The sequence below is a fragment of the Cariama cristata genome, unplaced genomic scaffold (genome assembly GCF_000690535.1).
Source record: "Cariama cristata isolate BGI_N322 unplaced genomic scaffold, ASM69053v1 scaffold14898, whole genome shotgun sequence".
NCBI lineage: Eukaryota > Metazoa > Chordata > Aves > Cariamiformes > Cariamidae > Cariama > Cariama cristata.
The window spans coordinates 1-20,656 of NW_009631743.1; the positions used below are offsets into that span (position 1 = coordinate 1).

A 20,656-nucleotide genomic window follows, 5' to 3' on the forward strand; every position below is an offset into this window, starting at 1 on the left:
GACCCGGGGCTCCCCGCACGAGGCCGGGCACCCCTCGTTATCCGTAGGGGAGAGCTGCTTTGAGGCCGCAGCTTTTCTGTTTCTTAGTTTTCCTGTTTACAAAAAAGAAATGCTAATCTGAAGAGGCTTTGCGATTTACCGCTAAAGAGGATCACAGTAAAAGCTGGCCACCCTCCTTCCGCCTGTCACCGTGCCTTTGCTTGAGGACCTCTTCGGAAGTTGCTCATCTCCACCAGCATGGCTCTTGAGGACCGCAGTGGAGAGTCGCTCTTTGTGCTGTAGCAAGGCAAAGGAAGGCCTTGCCCCACAGAACGTACAGTAGATTCATAACTTTTAAAAAGTCTTGCAATGAAGGAAACTTTATTCTCAGTTATTGTCACTGTACATGCAACTCAGGTGAATTAGGACGGGCACGTGAGGAGGAACCGGGGCGATGGATCTGAGGCTGACGGCACAACCCCTCTGCTTCCTTCCCGGCAGGACCTGTTTGCACTGGGCCTGTAAGCGGAACCATGCCCAAGTGGTGTCCTGCCTGCTGGAGGCCGGTGCAGATAAGGAGATCCTCACCACTGAAGGAGAGCTGGCTGCACAGTTAACTTCGAAACCAGACATCCGGAAGATTTTGGGAGGTACCGTTCCCATCTTAAAAGTCATCTGGAATTCTTGGTCTAAAGGCTGTAAAACATTTTTAGTGCTTTTATCTGAGGCAGTAGAGCAGCAAAACTTTGGCTAGAGCTATTGTATCTCATTAGATAGCTCCAATTTATAACTGTAATTCGTACTCAGGCAAATAGACTTGGGATTTCAGGTAGGAAGGCCTTTTATTCTGAGCTGTGTCATCGGGAGATTGAACAGCTGCATACTTTGGGAAGTGAGCTGCTGCAGTCTTATTTGCTCGCATTAAACAGAAGCTAGGATGCAGACTGCAAATGGAGGCTTTCACAATTGTGCAATTTGACTGTTGTCTGACTGTAAGAAATCTTACAAATCCACTCAAAACAACTGCAGCATTTCAGAAGTTACGGCTTCTGAGTATTTTGTTATACTGTGACTTGCAGTATGACTGATTTTCGCCCCATAATTCTGTCATGTTACACTTTTTGTATGGACAGCAAACTTGGTTAGATGGATGTCACACTCCTGAACGCTGCCAGTGCCTATTTCCTTCAACATCTAGGTACTGTGTTCCAGATTAGAATTTTTAAGTGCTTCACCTTTGGAAATGTTGTATCTCCTGCTAATTGCACTTAAATAGCTCTCTACAATGATACGGTTTTACGTCAACAGTGCGTGGTCATCTTAAATGAAGTTGCAGCTAAATCATGACTAAGGTTACAACAGTCACAACTGAAGGAATGGCATGTTCTTTGCATGGGCATTTTTGTTTTCTTTTGGGCAAGGTGCTCATCTCTTGGCCTTAGTTCGTGGCAAACGACTTGCGTTCTGTTTTTAACATCTAAACTGTCAAGTGTGCGTGAATGAGCTCTGTTCATAGTTACCTTATTTTTCCGTCTGTTAAGCTTTTGTGTGTTTCCTAGGGAATAAACACGTATCACATTCTCCTAAATGTTTTTTATTCTGGGAGTGTAGTGCTATTGAGCTGATCTTTCTGAACTGCTTTGACATTAATATTAATGTCCTGTAATCTTCAGTCAGGCAAGAATGTCATTTACTGCAGTACTTTTAAGCAAGAGAAGAGCTGGCTTGGGTATTATATCAAATAGTCACTTACCTGAAGAAATACTTGGTTTAATTTGTTGGTGTAGGTCAGAACAACCTATTTACAGCAGTGTTATTAAAAGCATTGTAAAATGAGATTTTGTGAAGAACTACTGGTTATACAGTTCCTTTCAAAACACTGGAATAACACTGCTAGAAATGACGTATCTTTTAACGTTTTTTTCCCACTTTGCTTTTAAAAAACACAATACATTGTAGAAACTTGTAGATTTTTCTTTCCTTTTACAGCTACTTGCCTTCCAGGTGTTACACGCTTATGATACATTAGTGTCATCCTTTGATTATCTAAGAATATGATGTGGTTTTAAGACACAATAGGAAAATGAACTATATTCAAAGTGAGAAAGATCTAGCTAATAACATGGTGTTTTTTTCTCTTTCCATCCCTTACCCTCCATCTTTGAACTTCATTAATAGAGGAAGATACTCAATGTCAAGGAGTGAAGGATTTAAATTTGCCAGTTGTCGCAAACTACTTGGCCAACCCACCATTCCCTTACGTTTACACCGAAGAAAGCATTCCAGACAGCTTGGCAGAATCCCAGAATGAAAGTGCTTCCATCTCTTCTGCTTCCCAGTGTGAAACTAGTCCTTGTTCGTCAGCGACGCAGGTTGAAAGCCCATGCACACCTACATCATGCAACAGCGAAGATGATTTTCCCGCCCTAGACGCTGCAGATCGGCTGCCCGCCCCGCCAGCAACCGTGGCAGCACCAAAACGCGTCAAGGCTGAAGTGCAGAACGGCCCCGCTGGGCAGCCGTCCCTGCCCCACAGCAGAAGTCTGTTCTCCCCGGTAGCATCCAAACAGGCTGTACCTCTGCAAACCCACAGCTCACCTCCTGGTCCCACGCCAGCCTTTCAGCCCTTTTTCTTTACTGGAACTTTCCCGTATAACATGCAAGGTAACGAAGTGTAATTTCCCATCACTTATATTCTGATCTATGGTTTTGTTACTGGGTGAAAGATGAAGTTAGAGAATCATTCTGCTTTCAGACTCATGTGGAGTACAGGCAGAGATGTTGAATTTGTTGGCCAAAAGTACCCAGAACTTTTTTTTTCTGCTCTGCTAAGTAAAATAACTGTTATACTGCATTTTAAACGTGGCAATACTTTGCAAACTGATGGAAAGATCAGTCCAAGCAACATAAAAAATTCAATTTTGCACTGTATTATATAGCATCAAATGCATCTCTGGTAGTTTGGTAACAGCTTGACTTTGTGACTGGATGGATCAGATTTTTAACATTGTAAACATGGTCCCCCTCTGTATTTCTTGCTGTTCAAATGGAAGCTTCTATTAACTGCACAGTATTTCTCAGTGAGATAATAGGTATTGTAGTATAAAAGCTGAATTCAAAAGATAAGGGTAAACACTTTAGGTTGGGTTGTTTTGTTTTTTCGAGAAAAAAAACCACTTTTAATCTTTTTTTTTCAATCAGAACTTGTGCTTAAGGTGAGGGTCCAGAACCTCAGAGACAGTGACTTCATTGAGATTGAACTGGACAGACAAGAACTGACCTATCAAGATCTGCTCAGAGTGAGTTGCTGTGAATTGGGCATTAATCCAGAACAAGTAGAGAAGATCAGAAAATTACCTAATACGCTAGTAAGAAAGGTAAGAATTGAAATCGGAGATTGACTTTGCAGACATCAGAGAAGGTATTTTTGTAAAAAAAGACTGGCAAAACATGTCCCTGTGCTACAAAAACCAAAACCCAACTGACTTAAGCTCACAAATTCAAAAAGGATGTTGGACTTTTCTTAAAACTTCATCAGAATTTTGTTAAAAAATACTCTTGTCAAAATAGGCAGAGTAGTTCAGCTCCTAAAGCGCATGAAACTATTACAGTTTGACTTTTTAAAAAAATGTATCAGAAACACTGCATTAGTGTGCTTTTAACATAATTGCCATGTACTACTTCACTGCTTGCTTGCCTAAAAAGAACAAATAGTAAGGGGAAAAAAAACCCCACAAATTGGCATGTGAATAATTGAAAGATATTCCATTAACAAATGAACATGCTCTTCCGTTCCAAAAATACCTGTTCTGGAGGTCTGTAAATGAAATGCATTTGGTCACACCTCTTAGTTTAGTGACATGCACAAACACAGTCAAATCATAATGAGGTTCAAGGAGAAAAAAAGGTTGGTTTAAGGAGGAAAAAAAAAAAAAACCCAAACAAACATGCTTTGAAAGAAAGAGGGTATACTGGTACGATTTTTTTCATTATTTATTCCCGTCATTGGGTGTGACCTCCCTGGAATTTTAATTTTTACTTTCTTTAGCCAGTATTATAAATAATAATAACCAGGTATGTTTAGAAGTAATGCGTAGTTCTGTCTGTTCTTTAAAAGGACAAGGATGTTGCCAGACTTCAGGACTTCCAAGAGCTGGAGTTAGTTCTTGTGAAAAGTGACAGCTCTCCTTTCAGAAATGCTGCATCAACTTTGACTGAGAGACCGTGCTACAATAGCAGAGCATCAAAGCTGACTTACTGACTCTTCTGGACGCATCTAGAGTACGAAAAGCTGGTAATTATATGCTGCTGCCTTTTGAAGGCAGTGAATTAAGCGTGTGTAAAACCTTAAGTTATTGTTAGGGTTACTATTTTAACTAATAGTTTATCTTTTATATTTAATATCCCCTTTGCTTTTATTTTTTTACTTGATACTGTATTCAGATAAGGGATACCTCATTTGTCTACTAAAATCACATGCTTCCAATGTATTTCAGTGAAGTTTATTGGTTGTATTTGGCAACAAAGGTCAGGAAAGACTTAATTATTGATATGAAAAGTACGTTGAGTGCTCCCACTCTTTGACCAAATAAGACTCATGGAAAATAGATTCAGGACAGAGTGTGTGTGCGTGTGTGTGTGTGTATTTAAAACTTTCTGATTAAGATAAACATCAGAGAGTATTTGGCATACAATGAACAGTTGCTGTCTCAAAATGTAAAACTTGCCAGTCCTTAATCTCTGGCCCCTTTGCAAAGACTTGCCAAGATGCATTGTCTTGCTTGCTGGGGCTAGAAATACTTAATGCTCCGAAGCGTCAGGAGAAAAATTTTCACTGGGCTGAAAATAAGAAGTGGAGTAAGAGTATCCACATTTAAATGTCTTTGTTTCTTTTTCCCATATGAGAATACTGTAGCTTAAGTGATGGCATCCCTCCACCACCACAAAAAAAAAAAAAGGAAGACTCTTAAATGCTCCTTAATTAAGTCACAACGCAAATTAAAGTGCCCTTTCAAAAGAAAGCCCTTGTTTCAGGAGCTAGGGAGGGGATCACAAATCTGTGTCCATGGTTTTCTTCCTTTATTTTCTCAACAATGCGAGGAGAGTATGCATTACTCACACCAAAAGTCCGTACTGTTAAGTCAGGTTAACTTCTTTGTGGCCCGGTGGCACAGACCAGTTACAGGGTGGGTGGTTAGTTTCTGCTGTGTGAGGAGCAGGAGAAGCACAACAGTATACTCTTGAGGTATCACAACTGTAAGGAGCATGCCATGCTCTTGATTAGCCATACAAAACTGGAAACATACACCATTAGCAAATCCATAACCTGTAACTTTACATGTTGCACAGTCTACAAAGTCACTTTTACAAAGTGTCCAAAGTTTTAGCCAGATGAGTATCAAAAGGGCTGAATGCCTCCAGGTGCTTTCAACTGATTTTTTTTTTGGGGGGGGAAAGAATCCAGACTCTGGTTAAACCTCAGACTGCGTAACTTGCATTTAAGCAAGTCAGTAATGAAAACAGCCATCTGTGGTTTTATGAATGGCAAAAGTCATCATTAAAACACAGCCTGAAGTCACTCCCTTTCAGTCCGAACAAAGTATTTAAGTCACAGCATTGCTGGAGTATTAACAGCCTGAAGCTCTTCCTGTCCATGTGGTAGTCTGCAAAGTTACATCTCAGGAGGCTTTTTGTTTTCTTTTGTATCAAAAACTATGATAATGACCTTTGCACCAAAAACCTTAATTGGGTACTAAGGTGGGTGGAAGGGCGAGGGAGTTGTTTTTTCTGGACAAGAGCTGCTTTATTTTTTTTCCCCCCAATAGTATTGATTTTCCTTCCATCTCTGCTTTATTAAGCTGCACTGGAGCGGAGTTTATGCACAGCTGATGCAGTGTTCATTGTTGTTGTTGATCTGGATTGTAATGTTGACATTCAGACCATAAATAGTACAATCAACATGTTTTGGTAGGAGCAGCGTGGCTGCCACCCTCCTGCAGCACAGCTGCTTTACCCTCCAGGTTAGTAAAAGCATGCATGTCAGAAGAATATAGAAGCCCCTTCTGCCAGCAGAAGAGCCGCTTGACTCTGGGTTCAGGATTTCAGAGTGTTACTTAGGCCTAAAATTCTTGCTCAGTGCATTCAAAATAATTACCATCCTTTCCCCCTTGCTCCACATACATCTGATCAGTGAACTCTGCCAACTCCCCCTTCTCAATCCTGGCCCTTCTTGATCCAGGAGCCGGGCTACTTTAAAGCCCGATTCAACTCCTGGTAAGCTCAAAACTGTGACACAGTATGACCTACACTTTCCTAACTATAGCTCCTGCTTTGTTTTTCTGGTAGGACAGGAAAGGAGTTTTAACAATTGTGTATTTATCTTTTCAGCGTAGCTTGGAGGCTACTTCAGATTATGTGCAGTAACTGTTTGAAAAACAGTAGTAGTTAAATGGCTCAAAATTAAGAGTATCTCATTTCTTTTCAGTTTGTTCGTTTAGGAAATCAGTGTGAAGACTGCCTCCACTAATTACTGAACATTCAGCTATAGGAGCAGTTGGTTTAAAAAACGCTTTATTTGCTCTAGTTTCTACAAAGAATAACTGTTAATGTGATAAGACTAAAACTTTAATCATGATCTGACTGTAATAATAACAGTAAGTCTATGCATTCAGAGAAATATTTTTGTATGTTTTATGCAGTTTGATAAACTCTAAGGCACACTAGTTACGTTAACTGTTTTTCCGTTTTTTTTTTTTCTTTGAACAATAAACCGTTGGTACAACAACTGAAGCTAAGTTTACAAAACTTACTGTTCTTCCAAGGACAACTTTTGTTTGCACTACAAACTTGTACTAAACTGACATTGCTACTCTTCACTTATATTAAAGTATCAGTTGTTTCAAGTGCCTAGGTATCTTCCTTTTTCAGGGGGCGGGAGGGGGGTGTGGGCAGGGCGCGACAATACATGGCACTCTAGAGTGGACAGGACGGTCTTAAAAACTCAACTTTGAAAAATCATGGGCCAGTACATTTTTTAACACCTAACAGAAGACTGTCAGGCTGTCAAAACCAGTACGGAGAAAGCATGTAGGAGGTGCTTACTTAAATAAGCTACTTGCTTTTTGCTTAGCATTCCCAGAAGATCTGAGCTGACACTTATCTTGGGCTTGAGCTCTGAAGATGCCACTTTTCACACAGATTAATCTGTTGCGGAGACACTCATTACAGTCAAATCTGAAGGTAGTTACTAGAAAGGCACCATGTTTCCTATACTCTGACAGAATTTTCCCTTCATCTTCAATGCACCAGAGAAAGACTCCACTGTCAGACATGTCAGAATCTGAATCCTAGTCCGATTTACTACAAGGTACCTCATTTTGTCATTTGTAGCTCTGCAAAATAAGGAAGGGAAAATACTAGTTCTATAACAAGTATGTGCAATGGAAGGGGCAAGACAAACATTTTAGCCACTGAAAGAAGTAACACTTCTAGGCAGTAGCTGAATCCTGTCTCACACAAGTTTCAAAAGGAAGAGGTGTTCATGTAATTAGAACTTAGTGCTTTCATTAATTTTTCAAGTTTTTTTCCAAAAAAACCCCACCACCCAGTTTCAATCCCCTGTGCCCCTGTATGGGTGTCTGCTTATAGAGCAGTAAAAGGCAAAAAGGGACCATGGCTGTCTGCATGTGGCATCCCTCACCAAAAAAAACAGCACTCCATTTCACCAGAGGGACCAACACACACGTCCTTTTATGAGTGCACTTCCACAAACAGGCAATACAAGGCACGCCAAAATTAGAACAAGCAAGTTACAATAGTGCTTTGTCCATGTATGACTTCAGTCACATGTGTAGTCAAGTCCTGAATACTGATAGGAAGGATAATGCTTTTTTTTAAAAAAGTATAGATTCAATGCCTTGCAGACACAGCACTGAAGTACACTTTACTGTCTCTGCTGCTGACTAGTACACATTGCAGTTCTTTTCCAACAAGAACTAAGCTTGCTGGCACTACAGCTTCACAAGAAAGCATAAGGCATGTCTCTTTTTCCTCATGCGTGCTTACCAACTGCATACAATTGTTAATTAATATTCCACACTGATACTACAAGGCAAAGAGAAGGCAGTCTGATGGCCAATCTCAGCACTGGATCTTTCTGATAACGCTGTAAAAGTCTAACTGCTTTATAAAGGCTTAAGGCCTACATTTTTAGTGTGAGATTTCTGTGATTTCTTAAACAAGTGCAGCATAAGCTGCACTTTTAAGGGGACACTGAATCTCACAGCTGCCTAACTGCTGAAAAAGTGAGCTTGAAATGAAATACTAACTGATGGCACCAAAAAACCCCAACCCACAAACACCACAGAATAACTAAGCATCCAAATTAACGGACTAAGCTTGAAGACATGAGTAGATTTATTAGGAAAGAAACTTAGTTTTAATATTAAACGTTCAATGACAGAGACAATCAAATTTGTAACAGAAATTCAAAGATACTTTATTTCCATTTCTCGTATATCAAGAAGCTAGGAATAGCTTAGTTGTAAAAATGGGATTCATTTTAGTTCGATTCACACAAATACTAAACATTTATTCTTGTGTTTTAAAGTCCAAGAATGAAAACTTGCAATTAAACACTGAGCAAGCCATGTGTTCAGGTTATGTTGGTTTCTTATCTTAAAAAGTCTTAAAGAAAAAAAGGATACAGGACTTATATTCTCAGTAGCATATGTGCTATTATCAACACATCTTTCTGAACTCTGGGAGGAAACACCAGTCCTGAATTAAATTTTATAAAAAAAAAAATTTCTAACTCAACTTTATATTTTTCTACGCCACTACAGCTTTCTTTCACCTCATTTTAAAGCAGATCTTCAGTTTAAGCTGTCTTCCGCTGTCTTCGCAGACTCTTCATGTAGTAGTCCTATAATGCAAAATTTTGGGAAAACAGACAATTAGACAGCATTAAGAGCATTTAGTTTACCATTCCTATATATTGGCCAGTTGTTAGCTGTCATCTTAACTCTACAAAAATGTCAACATTGAACACGACTGGCTTTAGAAGCAATAATGTAGCATTAATGGTTTAATAATCAACATTAAGTGTTTAAGAGTTCCTAGTATAAATAATGAAACTACAGTAACAAATTATGTTGCAAGAAGCTCATTTATCAGCTGTACTCTCCATTGTTAGTTCCTTATTTCAGGAATAAAACTAAAGACCTTCTGTAAGAGTAAGAAAGCTATGTCAAGAGTGGGGGAAAAAACTTGAAGTTTTCCTTTTAATACAGTATTTGTATTTCCTATTGTTTAGCTGTTTCATTTCCAACAAACAGGTTTTCACATACATTCTTGCCATGAACATTGTAATCATTTGGTGGCATTTGTCTTTGTATTTACATTTGCCTTAGAAGTCTGTTATCAGCCATTCCACCTCTCTGTACTATGGCTGACTGCAAATTCTCCTACACAGTAGGAAATATTAAACACATACCTCTTAAAGACTTGAATTGCATTGAAAGTAACAAGGCGATTATTATGTAGTGTTTATTGCATTTTAAACTCTTTAAAGATATCTAATTCTGGGCAGCACTGCATCCCTACACACAGTTGAAAGAAAATTCCATTCTGTTAACATCAGATTTACAGTATTCACACAATACACAAAAAGTCCTTTTCACTATCTTGAAAATCAAAAACACAACAGTAAGCTTAAAGATTACAGGCAACAGCATTCAAACATGGATGTGGGTAGAGAAAGGAGTACCTGGCATGAGTACCTGCTTAGTTTGACTGAATCCTTGATTTTTAATTTGGCTTTTCATGGGCCGCTCACAACACCAACGCTGTGTGAGGTATGGTAGTCAGCTGCAATAATTCATAAACCCTACACTTCCATCAATCCAATGCTACTGGCTCTCGAGTTACAGAACAAACTGCATTAGAATGCAAGGCAATAAAGCAAAAAAACTAGAAACATCCTTGACAAAGAAATACTAGCAGTTTATATGAAAACAAAGTAGTCCAACATGTGCCTCAAATATTAAGTATTAAAGCAAAAGTTTCTGCTGATGTATCAACACAATATGGACTTAAATACAAAAACAGTTCAACTTTTTTTAAAAAAAACGATAACAAAATCCCTAAAAATAAAAAAGGATAATTAATTTTTCTATGGTGACTATATTACAAATATGTCCCAAAGAGGCACACTAATGGGGGGCACGAGTCTGCTACAAAATAGCTGAGACAAAACAATGTACCTCAAAATGTTTTGCAGGACTACACTGTCTTTTCCTTCAGAAGGTGCTTTAGTATGTCTTCTTACTTGGCTTAGTTCCATCTTCATCTGTGCATACTTACGCTGCACTGTTAAACAGTAACAAAAAGCCCTAATCAAAGTTTGAAATAATGCACTTACCTCTGTCTGATCTGAGGTCATATCAGATCAGTTTTAATTGGACTGAGTGTCACCTTCAGATTTAATGTCTTCACTGGTCCCATTGACCTCATTCTTAGTATCACTCTCCTTCGAGTCTGTATTTGTGTCTTCACTCTGTTTTTCTCGACTACTGGACTTCATACTACTTTTTTTATCATCAGATCCCCTCTTTTCTGCCATGAAAGAAGACATTGACCATGGATTTCAAAGTAAAAACAAACATTGCACATGTGAGATATACATTGCATACAAACTGGGACAATTAATTTCTATAGCAGTAACAGTAATGCTCAAAAAGTTACAGAAATAGGCTTCAGACTACCGTGCTGGAATGGAGAGGGTACAAAAAAAAGGTCAAAGGGGACAGTACAGGGTGGGGAAAAGAGGAGAGGACAGACCTCCTAACAGAGGCAGCCACTCAGCTGTCTGCTGAAATACACAAATTGGGGCTAAAGAGGCAGTCAAGAAGCTAGGCAAATGTGTGATTATGATGCATGGCTTCCTTACTTATCATGGGACTTTTTGTCCCCAAGTTTTAATTTATAATGTGTATGGGCTTCTTTGCTTTACAATTCTCATTAAATATGGTTCTTGACAAGAGAATCAGAAAAGAGTACTGGGACAATGCATCAGTGCATTGTTAAATAAATCAATACTTGCCAATTAAAAAAACTAGCAACCCCAAACAAGCAAGTACTTGGGGAAACAAACAGTATTAAGCACCGCTAGCTTTGCGGGTGGGGATCACAGTGACAATCAAAATTAACTTTACCGTACAGTATGTCACAGAAGCTGCATGCTTCTCAGCATTATTAATTCTCCATTTTATAGAAACGGCAGTCATTATAATTCAGTCATTAAAAAGGCTTGGGGAGACAGCTTGGAAGATATATAAAAGACACTATTTTCCAAAGGCAAAGGAATAGCAAGATGGGAAGGACCCTACCATTTCATCATGCATTAGAAAGCCGACTATAGAGTTTGCTACACTGCTGAAAAACTCATCTCTTCCTCAATAATCCCCAAAGAAGGAAGGAAGCCAGTAGTAAAAGTATTTCCGTGGGAAGAGAAATATTCGATATTAGAGCTGCGTGCCTCATCCATAAATTCAGTATTTGCAAATTTAATAAAAATATCAATTCTTTCTGTATTATTTCACACCATAATATTCAACCTTTGATCAGTAGACACTTTGGATAGGAAAAAAAAAAATCCAAAAAACCAACCTCTTGGATGTCATCATACAGAACAACATTCATGCTCTTTTTTCTGATTATTCCCTGCTATCCGGGCAATTAAAATAAATAACATAAATATAGACATCCCCAACACAAGAGCATACAGATTGAACACTCTGAAAAAGCTATTTTAAATAAAGTTATCACCTAGACTGGCATAACACACTCTTATATTCCAGAAGACAAAGCAGAAATTAGGCTTTAAAAGAGAAGCAGCATCCCAATTTCTTTGTTTTAAAACAGACCACCAAAGGGAGGGGTAAAGCCTCTCCACAGAAGTGAGGGCAACTGCCTAATGAACACCACTACCGAGGTTTCATCTGAAGCAGCACATCCAGTGCACGGTGCTTGGAGAAAGCACGCAGCAATGTCAAAAAGCTAACTGAAGAACTAATAATTTTGTATCTGCCTGCCCTCGGTTTTGCAACTCCGTAGGTAGATTGCACTCTAACTAACCTTGTTAAAAAGTCTTCTTTTTGTGTCTTATAGGTATCTCCGAAGCACACGTAGATCCACTGAGGAATAGTAGTCTTGTTTCCCCGCAGAGGACTAGTAGTCAGTCCAATAATCTTATCTTCTGTCCTATGTAGATATGGTAGATCTTAATAGCCCTATGGATGTGCAGTGTGCAGGGTTTTGCTCTGTCTTGTTTGTTTCTTGAATTTGGTCAGGAAGGGTAATTTTGTTTAAGGTTAAAAAACTACTATTAAACCGTGGTATGAAAGATGAAACTCTTAAAAACTTTAATAACAAAATAGGTTTACCATAGCAAACCTCCAGTTTGCCAAGCAGAACTGAGAAAGTGTATTCAACAAATAGTCCAATAACTGAACTTCTTTCAACTCCTGGAGTATCTGCAAGCAGTTAAGTTCCTCCACTGTATTTTCAGTCAGTAAGATTTCTTTCTTTAAAAGCACATACAATTAGTTTGCTGTTGAAACTGTGTGTATTATTTCAGCTGTGATCTATTAGGTATAATCACATAATATTGACTTTGCTTCCTGATTCAACACATGCACATTTTTCTGATTGAGTTCGTGATATTTTGCAAGAATTCTTACCAAGATAATGTGAATGGTTTCACTGTTCAGAGAATGCAAAAATCAGTCAAACATAATATCCAGTATTACTGAGGGTTTGGGTGTTCTGGCAGCATTTGCTGAGGTTTAATCACTAACATGAAAACACGATCACAAATATAATTATTTTTATATAAATATATGAATCCAGGTTAAGGAAGGTAAAGAGCCAAGTCAAAGTGGTCTGGAGGCATGTATTAACCCTTCATAACCCCAGTATTAACCCTTCATAAAATGAAGGTACTTGCAGAACAGATGTTTTCCTTTTCTTAAAAAAAAAAAAACAACTATTTATTCCACCTAATCCAAGGTTACTTTACTTGAACAGTAGCTGTGTTCTGCTGGCTGATACTAAGCTAATGCTCAGCTGGTGTTTATGGCTTTTTTATAGTAATTGTATTGCTGTCCCTGAAACTTCAATCAGAAATTAAGTGTCTCCATTTTTACATATACTTTTTCTTACGATCTTAAAGGTTGTTGTTTTAGTGAACAAGAAGTCAAGGCTTCTGAATTTTCAAAATATGGCACTAATATACTGTGCAACAGCATGCAAATCTTGGGCAAATATGCCCTGCTTTTTCTCCTGTTAAGATTCATGTTTATAAAGCAGTTTGAGACCTCAAGATAAAAGGCACTACCAGGACTAGTTACAGCCAGGCCTTTGCTGCTTACTTTTATAATTGCAGATCAGTTGTGGGTATAAAGACAATTAGATTCTGAAGCCAATATTCCCAATGGAGCAGTAAATGGTTAAGTCTTAACTTCTACATTACTTTTTTGTGCAAACAGTAGAGCAGGTAGCCAGCCGCACACTTCAGATATATGAACCTCTAAAGCTATCTACTGAACTACCTACAGTGCCACATTGCAAACACCAGGATGGAATGACATTTGCAGCCTCATCATAGAAATTCAATGCTCACTCGTTAAATACTACTGGTTTGGTATTCTTCCTTTTCCCTCCCTTTTTTTTTAATTAAAGATTTTCCCAACAAAGGGAAAACCACAAACTTCTTCAGCATTACAGCCCTGCTCTAAGACCTATTTGTGCTTCTACAAATGTTATGATTACATAGCCAAAAAAACCTAATTGATTTTCCTAGGTGGAATTTTCATCACAGCTCATAGCATCACCTCACTGTTCTCATTTCTGGAGGAATAAAGTAGCAAATAAAACGGCCAGCAAGGAAATCAGTCAAGTTAAAACTAAAAATACTGAGATGCTGAAGAAAGGTCACTAGCTCCTCTATTTATGAAAGGATTAAGAAAAGAACTGAAAAGCCATTAAGCTCAAAACCAGACCAAATTTGAATAAATAAGAACACAGTTATTTATATGCACAGATACACACAGAATACTGAATAGGACATTCTTGACTAAGTACCAGAAATCTGTTCATAAACTAGGCAAAAAAGGCACCATACCAGGCAGGAATAAAGTAACAAATGGACAGATATAGGCTACAATACTGAATCTGAGTTTAAACACCACATCAGCTCCACTAGCAATGAGCAAGCAGTTGAAAACCACTTGCTTACAAAGGGCAAAGTAAAATGAGAGAAGAATCGATACTACAGATGCACCATAGTATAAACCAGAAAAATTAAAACGGTCCAATGAAGTCAGGCAAGAAAAATACACGAAGCATTACCAACATTTTGGGAACCAATCCGCTGGACAAATATGGAAAAGTAAGGGTAGGGCAAAGAGGTCTATGCAATCCAGAAACATGCACATAGCACCTTTCATTCCAGAGAACCTCAGAAGTACCTTAGAAACGTAACAGAACTGTTTCATCCGTTACTGACTGTCAGCTCAAATAATGAAACGGAGTGGCTGTTTCAGAGTGGACATTAGTCAGCACCCCAACCGAGCCAGTAGTTTAAGCCAGAAGTTAGTATTATTACATTCCTCCAGAAAGTTCAAAAGACTTTTAAAGTGGGAAATTTAGCAGTAACAGTGAATTAGTATCTTTTCACAGAATGTGAATCTGTAGTGTTCTCTCTGTAGCTCTTTTTAGTCCTACTTGAAAGATAAAGCTTTCAAACACCATCCTCAATGAAGCAGTGAGTCACCATCAGTGCTGTTGTACATGGCATGTACTGCTGTAAGTGTTCCAAGGACTAATACAGCATTCCTTTGAGACTCACCTGAATACTGACAAAGCAAATCTCACTTCATTTGAGAGAAAGAAAAAAAAAAAAAGCACGCCAAAGGGGAAGGATGGGGAGGAAGAGCAGGAGACTGGGGAGAGGGCATGAAATTTTAAGTTAGAGCATTACAGAAATTCTGCAAGATTTATCTTGGACTGAGTTCATTAGAAAATTGAATTAGGAAAAACACAAACTTAAAAGCACTATTAAAGGAAAAGAAAGGCAACATAAGAGTGTGGAGAAGTAATAGATGGTGCAGGTGAAAAACCAGCTACCAATCTGCCACAAAGCACGTACCAGCAAAGGGTAGTTACAGAAATATCTGCTAACAGTAGGAATAGAAGATATTCACTCTTATGAAAATCTGATTACAGGCTTATGTTTTTCTAAAGGTAAACAGTAAACAGGTCTTAAAATACATCAAAAACGTAGCACACTTAATTTGCAGACAAACTGGTAAGCTTTTAATAACTACTGTAACAGGTAAGAAGTGAATACTCGGGTGTACGAATGCACGCGTGTGCATTAACAGTAACTGGAATGAACAAAATACTTCAGCTTGGTTAACAGCAACAAATACAACTTATAAAACCGTATCTGATTTGATGCTAAGAAGAACTTTCAGTCACTCACTGAAACACTAAGAGCTTTTGAGACTTTAAGGAAAGATTAGTTTCAGAACTTGATACCAACTCAGTCTTCACACAGACATACCTTTTTCTTTTGACTTCCTGTCTTGTTCTCTCTCTCTGCTTTTGCTTCTGTGCTTGTAAGATTTCCGATCCCGGCTTTTCGATCGTCTCCTGTCCCTACTGCGAGACCTATGTTTTCTTTCTGATCTATCATGACTTCTGCTCCTTCTTCGGTCACGACTCCTTAACATTCAGAGAAAATTTCAAAAATTCAGCAGGTATTTTCTAACTCAGAAGATTAAACAGTAGCACTTTCTAATACATTGATTATTTGCAGAAAACGAATATTTAAAACAAGCCTTAGCATACTATATATAAATATTTCTCAATACATAAGACCTGGCTTCATATTGTCTTCTTCATTTATTCAAACATAAAACTACACAGCTTAAAAATATCCACTACTATGAATTAAAGACCAACTTCAGGAAAAAACAAGACTTTGTTCTTTGGGAGCATTTGTCTACTCAAAGCTCCCTCATAAGACCACTTCCACCACAACGGTGTCATCTGCTCCCAAAAATGGAGCAAAGACAGTGAACACGCAGCAAAAGCTTGCTTAGCCTTAGAACCAGTGAAGTATGTCTTCAATTAAGAAGAGTGAAGCTAACAAATCAGTGATATGACCCAGGCTGACAGATCAAGTCCCCACAAGATTCTTACATTTTGGAAAGTTACATGAAAATACTCACATACACACACACGTACCTGCTTCGCCTTCTTTCTCTGCTTCTTGATCTTTTGTGATCTCGTGAACGGCTGCATCTTCTGTCAGATGTTCTGCTTGAATGTCTACTCCGTGAACGACTCCTTTTACGTCTCTCTCTATCACGAGCCCTCTCTTTTTCCTTTTCTTCTTCTTCACGTCGTCTCTTCCTTTCCCGCTCTTCTCTTTCCCGTTCCCTCTCTTTCTCTCTCTCTTCTCGTTCTTGTTTCTCTTTTTTTAACCTGTCATCGCGGTCAGGTTCTTCTGTTCTTTTTCGTAACTTTTCCTTAAAAAAAAAAAGTCACAAAAAGAAATGAAAATTACCTAAGACAAATCATTCAATATAACTTAGTTTAAACATTCTGAGGATATGGAAGCTTAAGCTTTTAAAATATTTCAGGTTGTTTTTCCAAACAAAGGACAGCCTACATAGAAGCACACATAGAAGCACTTCTAAAATCCCTGAAACAGGTATCTTTTGTCTTGGAGAACTTTTTTTGCTTGTCATTCTCACAAGAACAGAGGCCATACTACAGTTCTTTACAAAGGTCACAAAATATTCCTACCTGAATTTACAACTTTGCTTGTATCTACTGTAATAACATACAACAAAGACTGTCAGTGCAAGCATAATGCTAGATGTGCACTGTAGGATTCCATTTAATTTTTCTATACCATTGTCACTGTTTATACCAAGTAGGATGGCATACCTCATTGGTCAGTTTTTGGTCACCTGTCCCATCCACGCTTTCCCACATGGGTGACCCTTTTACATCTTTTCACTTGTGGAACGTAAGAGAGCCAACAGTGACCTTGGTTACCACAGGAATAAGTATAAACATGGGCCTTTCTGCATACCAATCCTACCGTTACTTTAGTAACAAGTATAAACATCAAGTGTTATCAATTCTGAAAACAGACACTGTCTGAAAAACACATTGCAGTTACTTAGAGGAAACTCTACTGAAGGAAAGAATCTACTGAAAGGAGAATTGGTCCTGTTCTAGTCAAAACAGGACAACCATCTTTGGAGTATTTCACCCACTTCAGAAAGTCCACCGGACAGCCTTTTATTTACCACAGGAAGCCCCCAAGCTATTTTTTAATGTCCAATAACTGAAGGAGATGCTTACTTTTAAATCTTCTACAGTAGCTTTTATTTTGGCATAACCCATGTGCTGCTTTCCCATCAAGTGGTCGTCTACCCTGGACTGTGCATCTCCTACAATTAAAAAGGCTCCACAAACTTCACAAACTTCCATTTGCTTTTCTTGGGCTGCAAAGCTCTCAATTGTCTGCAAAAGAAAAATATTTGATAAAGCAAACAAAAATTTTTAGCCAGAAGCCAGGGAAGAGGTTTGGAACTTCGTTGTTACTGTTGTCAAATCCTAGGCACTATTGAAAGCTGAAAATTGTACCCGCATGCTGTCTTCGGACCACTGCACCTACTAGGATGAAGAGGGCCAAAATAGGCTACATACACTCATTTCCTTGTAAGCCACAAGGAAAGAGTCAATTAGAAAACACAGAAAACAAACCTTATTCCTCACTGTAAAGGATTAATATGTCTAGAGTCATAACTACAGTTTCCTTGCAATCTCAGGATTAAGGAAATAAAAATCAGTTTTCTCTTAAGATGATTTTGGCATCAATTGAAATGTCTGGAGCTGCAGAATAACCATGGAATATGTCTCAAGGAATGAAAAGACTAGAATATCCCATGAAGAAATACAAAAAGGAACGCCAGGGTTCTATTTAAAAGGATGGTGGTCAAATTAATTCAATGTTTCAACAGACGTATGAGAAATACACTGAAATTTCAACATAAACCCAAGTGATTATTGCTGTGCAATATTCATGAATCATATAGTATGGACACAAAAACTATATTGCTTGCAACACTTAAGAACTTCCAAAAAATAAAACAGGAATCACAATTTAAGCATAATATTAAACACCAAAATATAATGTTTAAACATAAGCTCCTTTTTATTGACAGGAGATTACCTCCGGCTTCTGTAGCTCTCAGACAGATGCCTGCCTCTAGTCACAGCCCTGACACAAGGGCTTTCTGTAACGCAGTCAGATTGGTAATTCGGTAAAATAATATTGCAGAGGCTACATGGTAAAGTTTAACTGAGACATGAACTAGAGTAAGATGCAAGCTCATCTCCAAGACTGCCATGTAAATGATTTCATAATTTGTATGCAGGAAACCCACTCTCAAGGTAGCATGCTAAATCAACACACTGGATTAACACATTTAAATGTCCTGTCACTGTCTAATAAACTCTACACAGGACTTGCATGCCTTCGGTGTAAGGACGAGGTCATTATGAATGTACTGTTGCACTGAATTTTGAAATAAGTCTGACAAAACTACAAGCACATTACTTACTGAAGTTGTAGACCTCAGCAACTCTCTCTCTTCCTTTAATTGTTCAACAAGTTTCATCATTCCTTGTGCCTCTTCCACCTTCCCTTCTGAACCTAGTTCTTCTATCTAAAGGACAATAAAAAAATTCAACTGTAAATTCTAATCAAGCAACAAAAGCAAGAGATCTCTGTTACAGGGGGGTAAAAAACTCACCTGTTGTAGAAGTACATCAATTTTGTCAGTTAACACCTGAATCTTCTCTTCATTTTTACCAGTAGGTCCCGCTCCCTGCCAAACAGTAGAAGTATGTCTTTTTTTAGTTAAAATAGCTTTCGAACACACGAATGTATGTCTTCTCATGTTCCAGAGATACTTCAGAAATAACCTCCTCCTGCCTCTTCTCCCATGAGGACCTACTAATAATAGTCTAGTCTAACACAGAACACTCCTCGACACAGCTTGCTTACTCCACTCCTGCTGAGTGAAGCAAGTTCTAGTCACACTAATTCCTTCTAAATCAACAAAAACATTCAAGGCCCCAGCCCATAAAAGGTAAGACATCTGAATTCAAAGTCCTAAATTTAAACTCCAAAACTGCCATGCAGCTACTACATATCTTTGCAGACACTCAAGTACGACTTAGGAGTTCCCTGGGCTCTGAAATTTAGCTTCTGAGCATAAATACAACTTCATCCAAGACGTACTCATTAGCAGTGTCCTCTCTGTAGGATGCCAGAATAGACTTGTATCTGCCTCGCCCCCGCTTTGCTATGCTCCACAGCCAGTAAGCTCTCCTGACTGGATACTGTCCACAGCTCCTTCTGAAGCAACTGGACTTTGCACAGAACAATTAACTGGGGCAGCAAAAAGGAGCAAGGTTACCCTAGCAGTCACAAAACTCTCAGAGCACAGGCCACAGTCACTGCCCCAAATTCATCAGGGGACAAGAAAGAATAAGTGTAGTAAACACTTTTTCCTCCCAGTCAGTTTAAGCTTTTCATTAACAGCTGTCTAATATGCAGCTTGGAACTGAGAAAGAAGTACTTCTGTGCAGCCTTCCTCAAACTTCTGTGATTCCACCATTGCCTGCCAATGGTGGTGCCAGAGCAGAAAGAGGCTACTGCCCAAGTCTGGCAGCTGACAGGGGGATTTAGCTCCATCAGCTGCTGAAAGACCCAGTACTTGCTTACTTCAGTAATACCACTGTGGTATAGCTTACCAGTGGAGGGAAGGAGGAATATACAACTAAGGGAGAGAAGTTAACAGGGTAAAGACAACACTTGACAGCGTTAATGTTCCAGGGCAGAGAAGAGATACTGATCCTGAGGAAACTGAGATGAGAACAGAGAGGGACTCTTGCTGACTGTGGCGGCACCTGACTTGTCCACTAGGGCTCAATGCCATCTGCTAGCTAACAGATTTATCTAATGGCAATCTTCTAGAAAACAATGCATTTTACCTGAAGAGATGAGGTAAAGAGAACGTAAAGATGCTATCTAGAGGAAAAATTTCCTCAACGATTCTTACAGACTCACCCCAGAAGACTGCTGATTCTGTGACAGTGCCAAACGAGCATGGCCTCTTCGAATCCTGCGTTCTACCTCTGCAAGTAAGCTTTGCAAATAGCGTAAGAAGTCCCTTTCATAGCCCACTTTCATAAAACGAGAGCTCTTCTCATACCTGGCAAAATATTTTAAAAATGCAAGCTCAAGTCAATCCATAACATACGGAAAATAAATAACAAAACCTGCAACGTTATATATTCTTGCTCAAGGTAAGAGATTACTGTAAGTTTAAATAAATGTGTACATAAGTCAAAAAAGCAATTAGTTTCCCATGGTTGGGTTGCTTTTTAAAAAAAAAATCAACTATACTAGAAACACTTCTTGCATTAACATATCAATGAACATACTTACTGTTTACGTAGATTTTCATCATGAATTTTTTCACAAGGACCTAAAAAGACCACACAAAAAGTTAAGCTGGCATTC

At 38.6% G+C, this 20,656-nt stretch overlaps 2 protein-coding genes across 4 annotated transcripts in view; one reads left to right on the forward strand and one right to left on the reverse strand.

Annotated features, from left to right (window-relative positions):
* The first annotated feature begins 433 nt into the window (after positions 1-433).
* On the forward strand, positions 434-4,240 carry LOC104166239 (ankyrin repeat domain-containing protein 40-like). The gene is made up of 4 exons (XM_009706103.1): positions 434-629; positions 2,158-2,643; positions 3,181-3,356; positions 4,097-4,240. The coding sequence occupies exons 1-4, from the start codon at positions 434-436 to the stop codon at positions 4,238-4,240; spliced, it is 1,002 nt and encodes a 333-aa protein (XP_009704405.1).
* A 4,211-nt stretch (positions 4,241-8,451) lies between these two features.
* The window catches only part of LUC7L3 (LUC7-like 3 (S. cerevisiae)), a 13,248-nt gene continuing 1,043 nt past the window's right edge, over positions 8,452-20,656 (reverse strand). The window contains exons 2-12 of one of the 3 annotated variants that reach the window (XM_009706101.1): positions 20,582-20,621; positions 20,201-20,345; positions 18,879-18,953; positions 18,687-18,791; positions 17,422-17,583; positions 16,291-16,574; positions 15,605-15,765; positions 10,453-10,593; positions 10,242-10,347; positions 9,759-9,824; positions 8,458-8,902 (exon numbers count right to left, since the gene is read on the reverse strand). In XM_009706101.1, coding sequence (XP_009704403.1) covers positions 9,800-9,824; positions 10,242-10,347; positions 10,453-10,593; positions 15,605-15,765; positions 16,291-16,574; positions 17,422-17,583; positions 18,687-18,791; positions 18,879-18,953; positions 20,201-20,323 — 1,182 coding nt within the window. In that variant the 5' untranslated portion in view covers positions 20,324-20,345; positions 20,582-20,621 and the 3' untranslated portion in view covers positions 8,458-8,902; positions 9,759-9,799. Of the gene's footprint in view, positions 10,348-10,452; positions 10,594-15,604; positions 15,766-16,290; positions 16,575-17,421; positions 17,584-18,686; positions 18,792-18,878; positions 18,954-20,200; positions 20,346-20,581; positions 20,622-20,656 lie in introns of all 3 variants that reach the window. The other 2 variants (XM_009706102.1, XM_009706100.1) reach the window with 2 other exon arrangements.

Bases quoted from the DNA above. Each gene is read 5' to 3' on its own strand.
- LOC104166239 (XM_009706103.1), top strand. From the start codon at position 434: ATGGATCTGAGGCTGACGGCACAACCCCTCTGCTTCCTTCCCGGCAGG. The intron at 2,644-3,180 runs GTAACGAAGTGT...TTTTTCAATCAG, and splicing joins TTTCCCGTATAACATGCAAG to AACTTGTGCTTAAGGTGAGG. The intron at 3,357-4,096 runs GTAAGAATTGAA...GTTCTTTAAAAG, and splicing joins CTAATACGCTAGTAAGAAAG to GACAAGGATGTTGCCAGACT.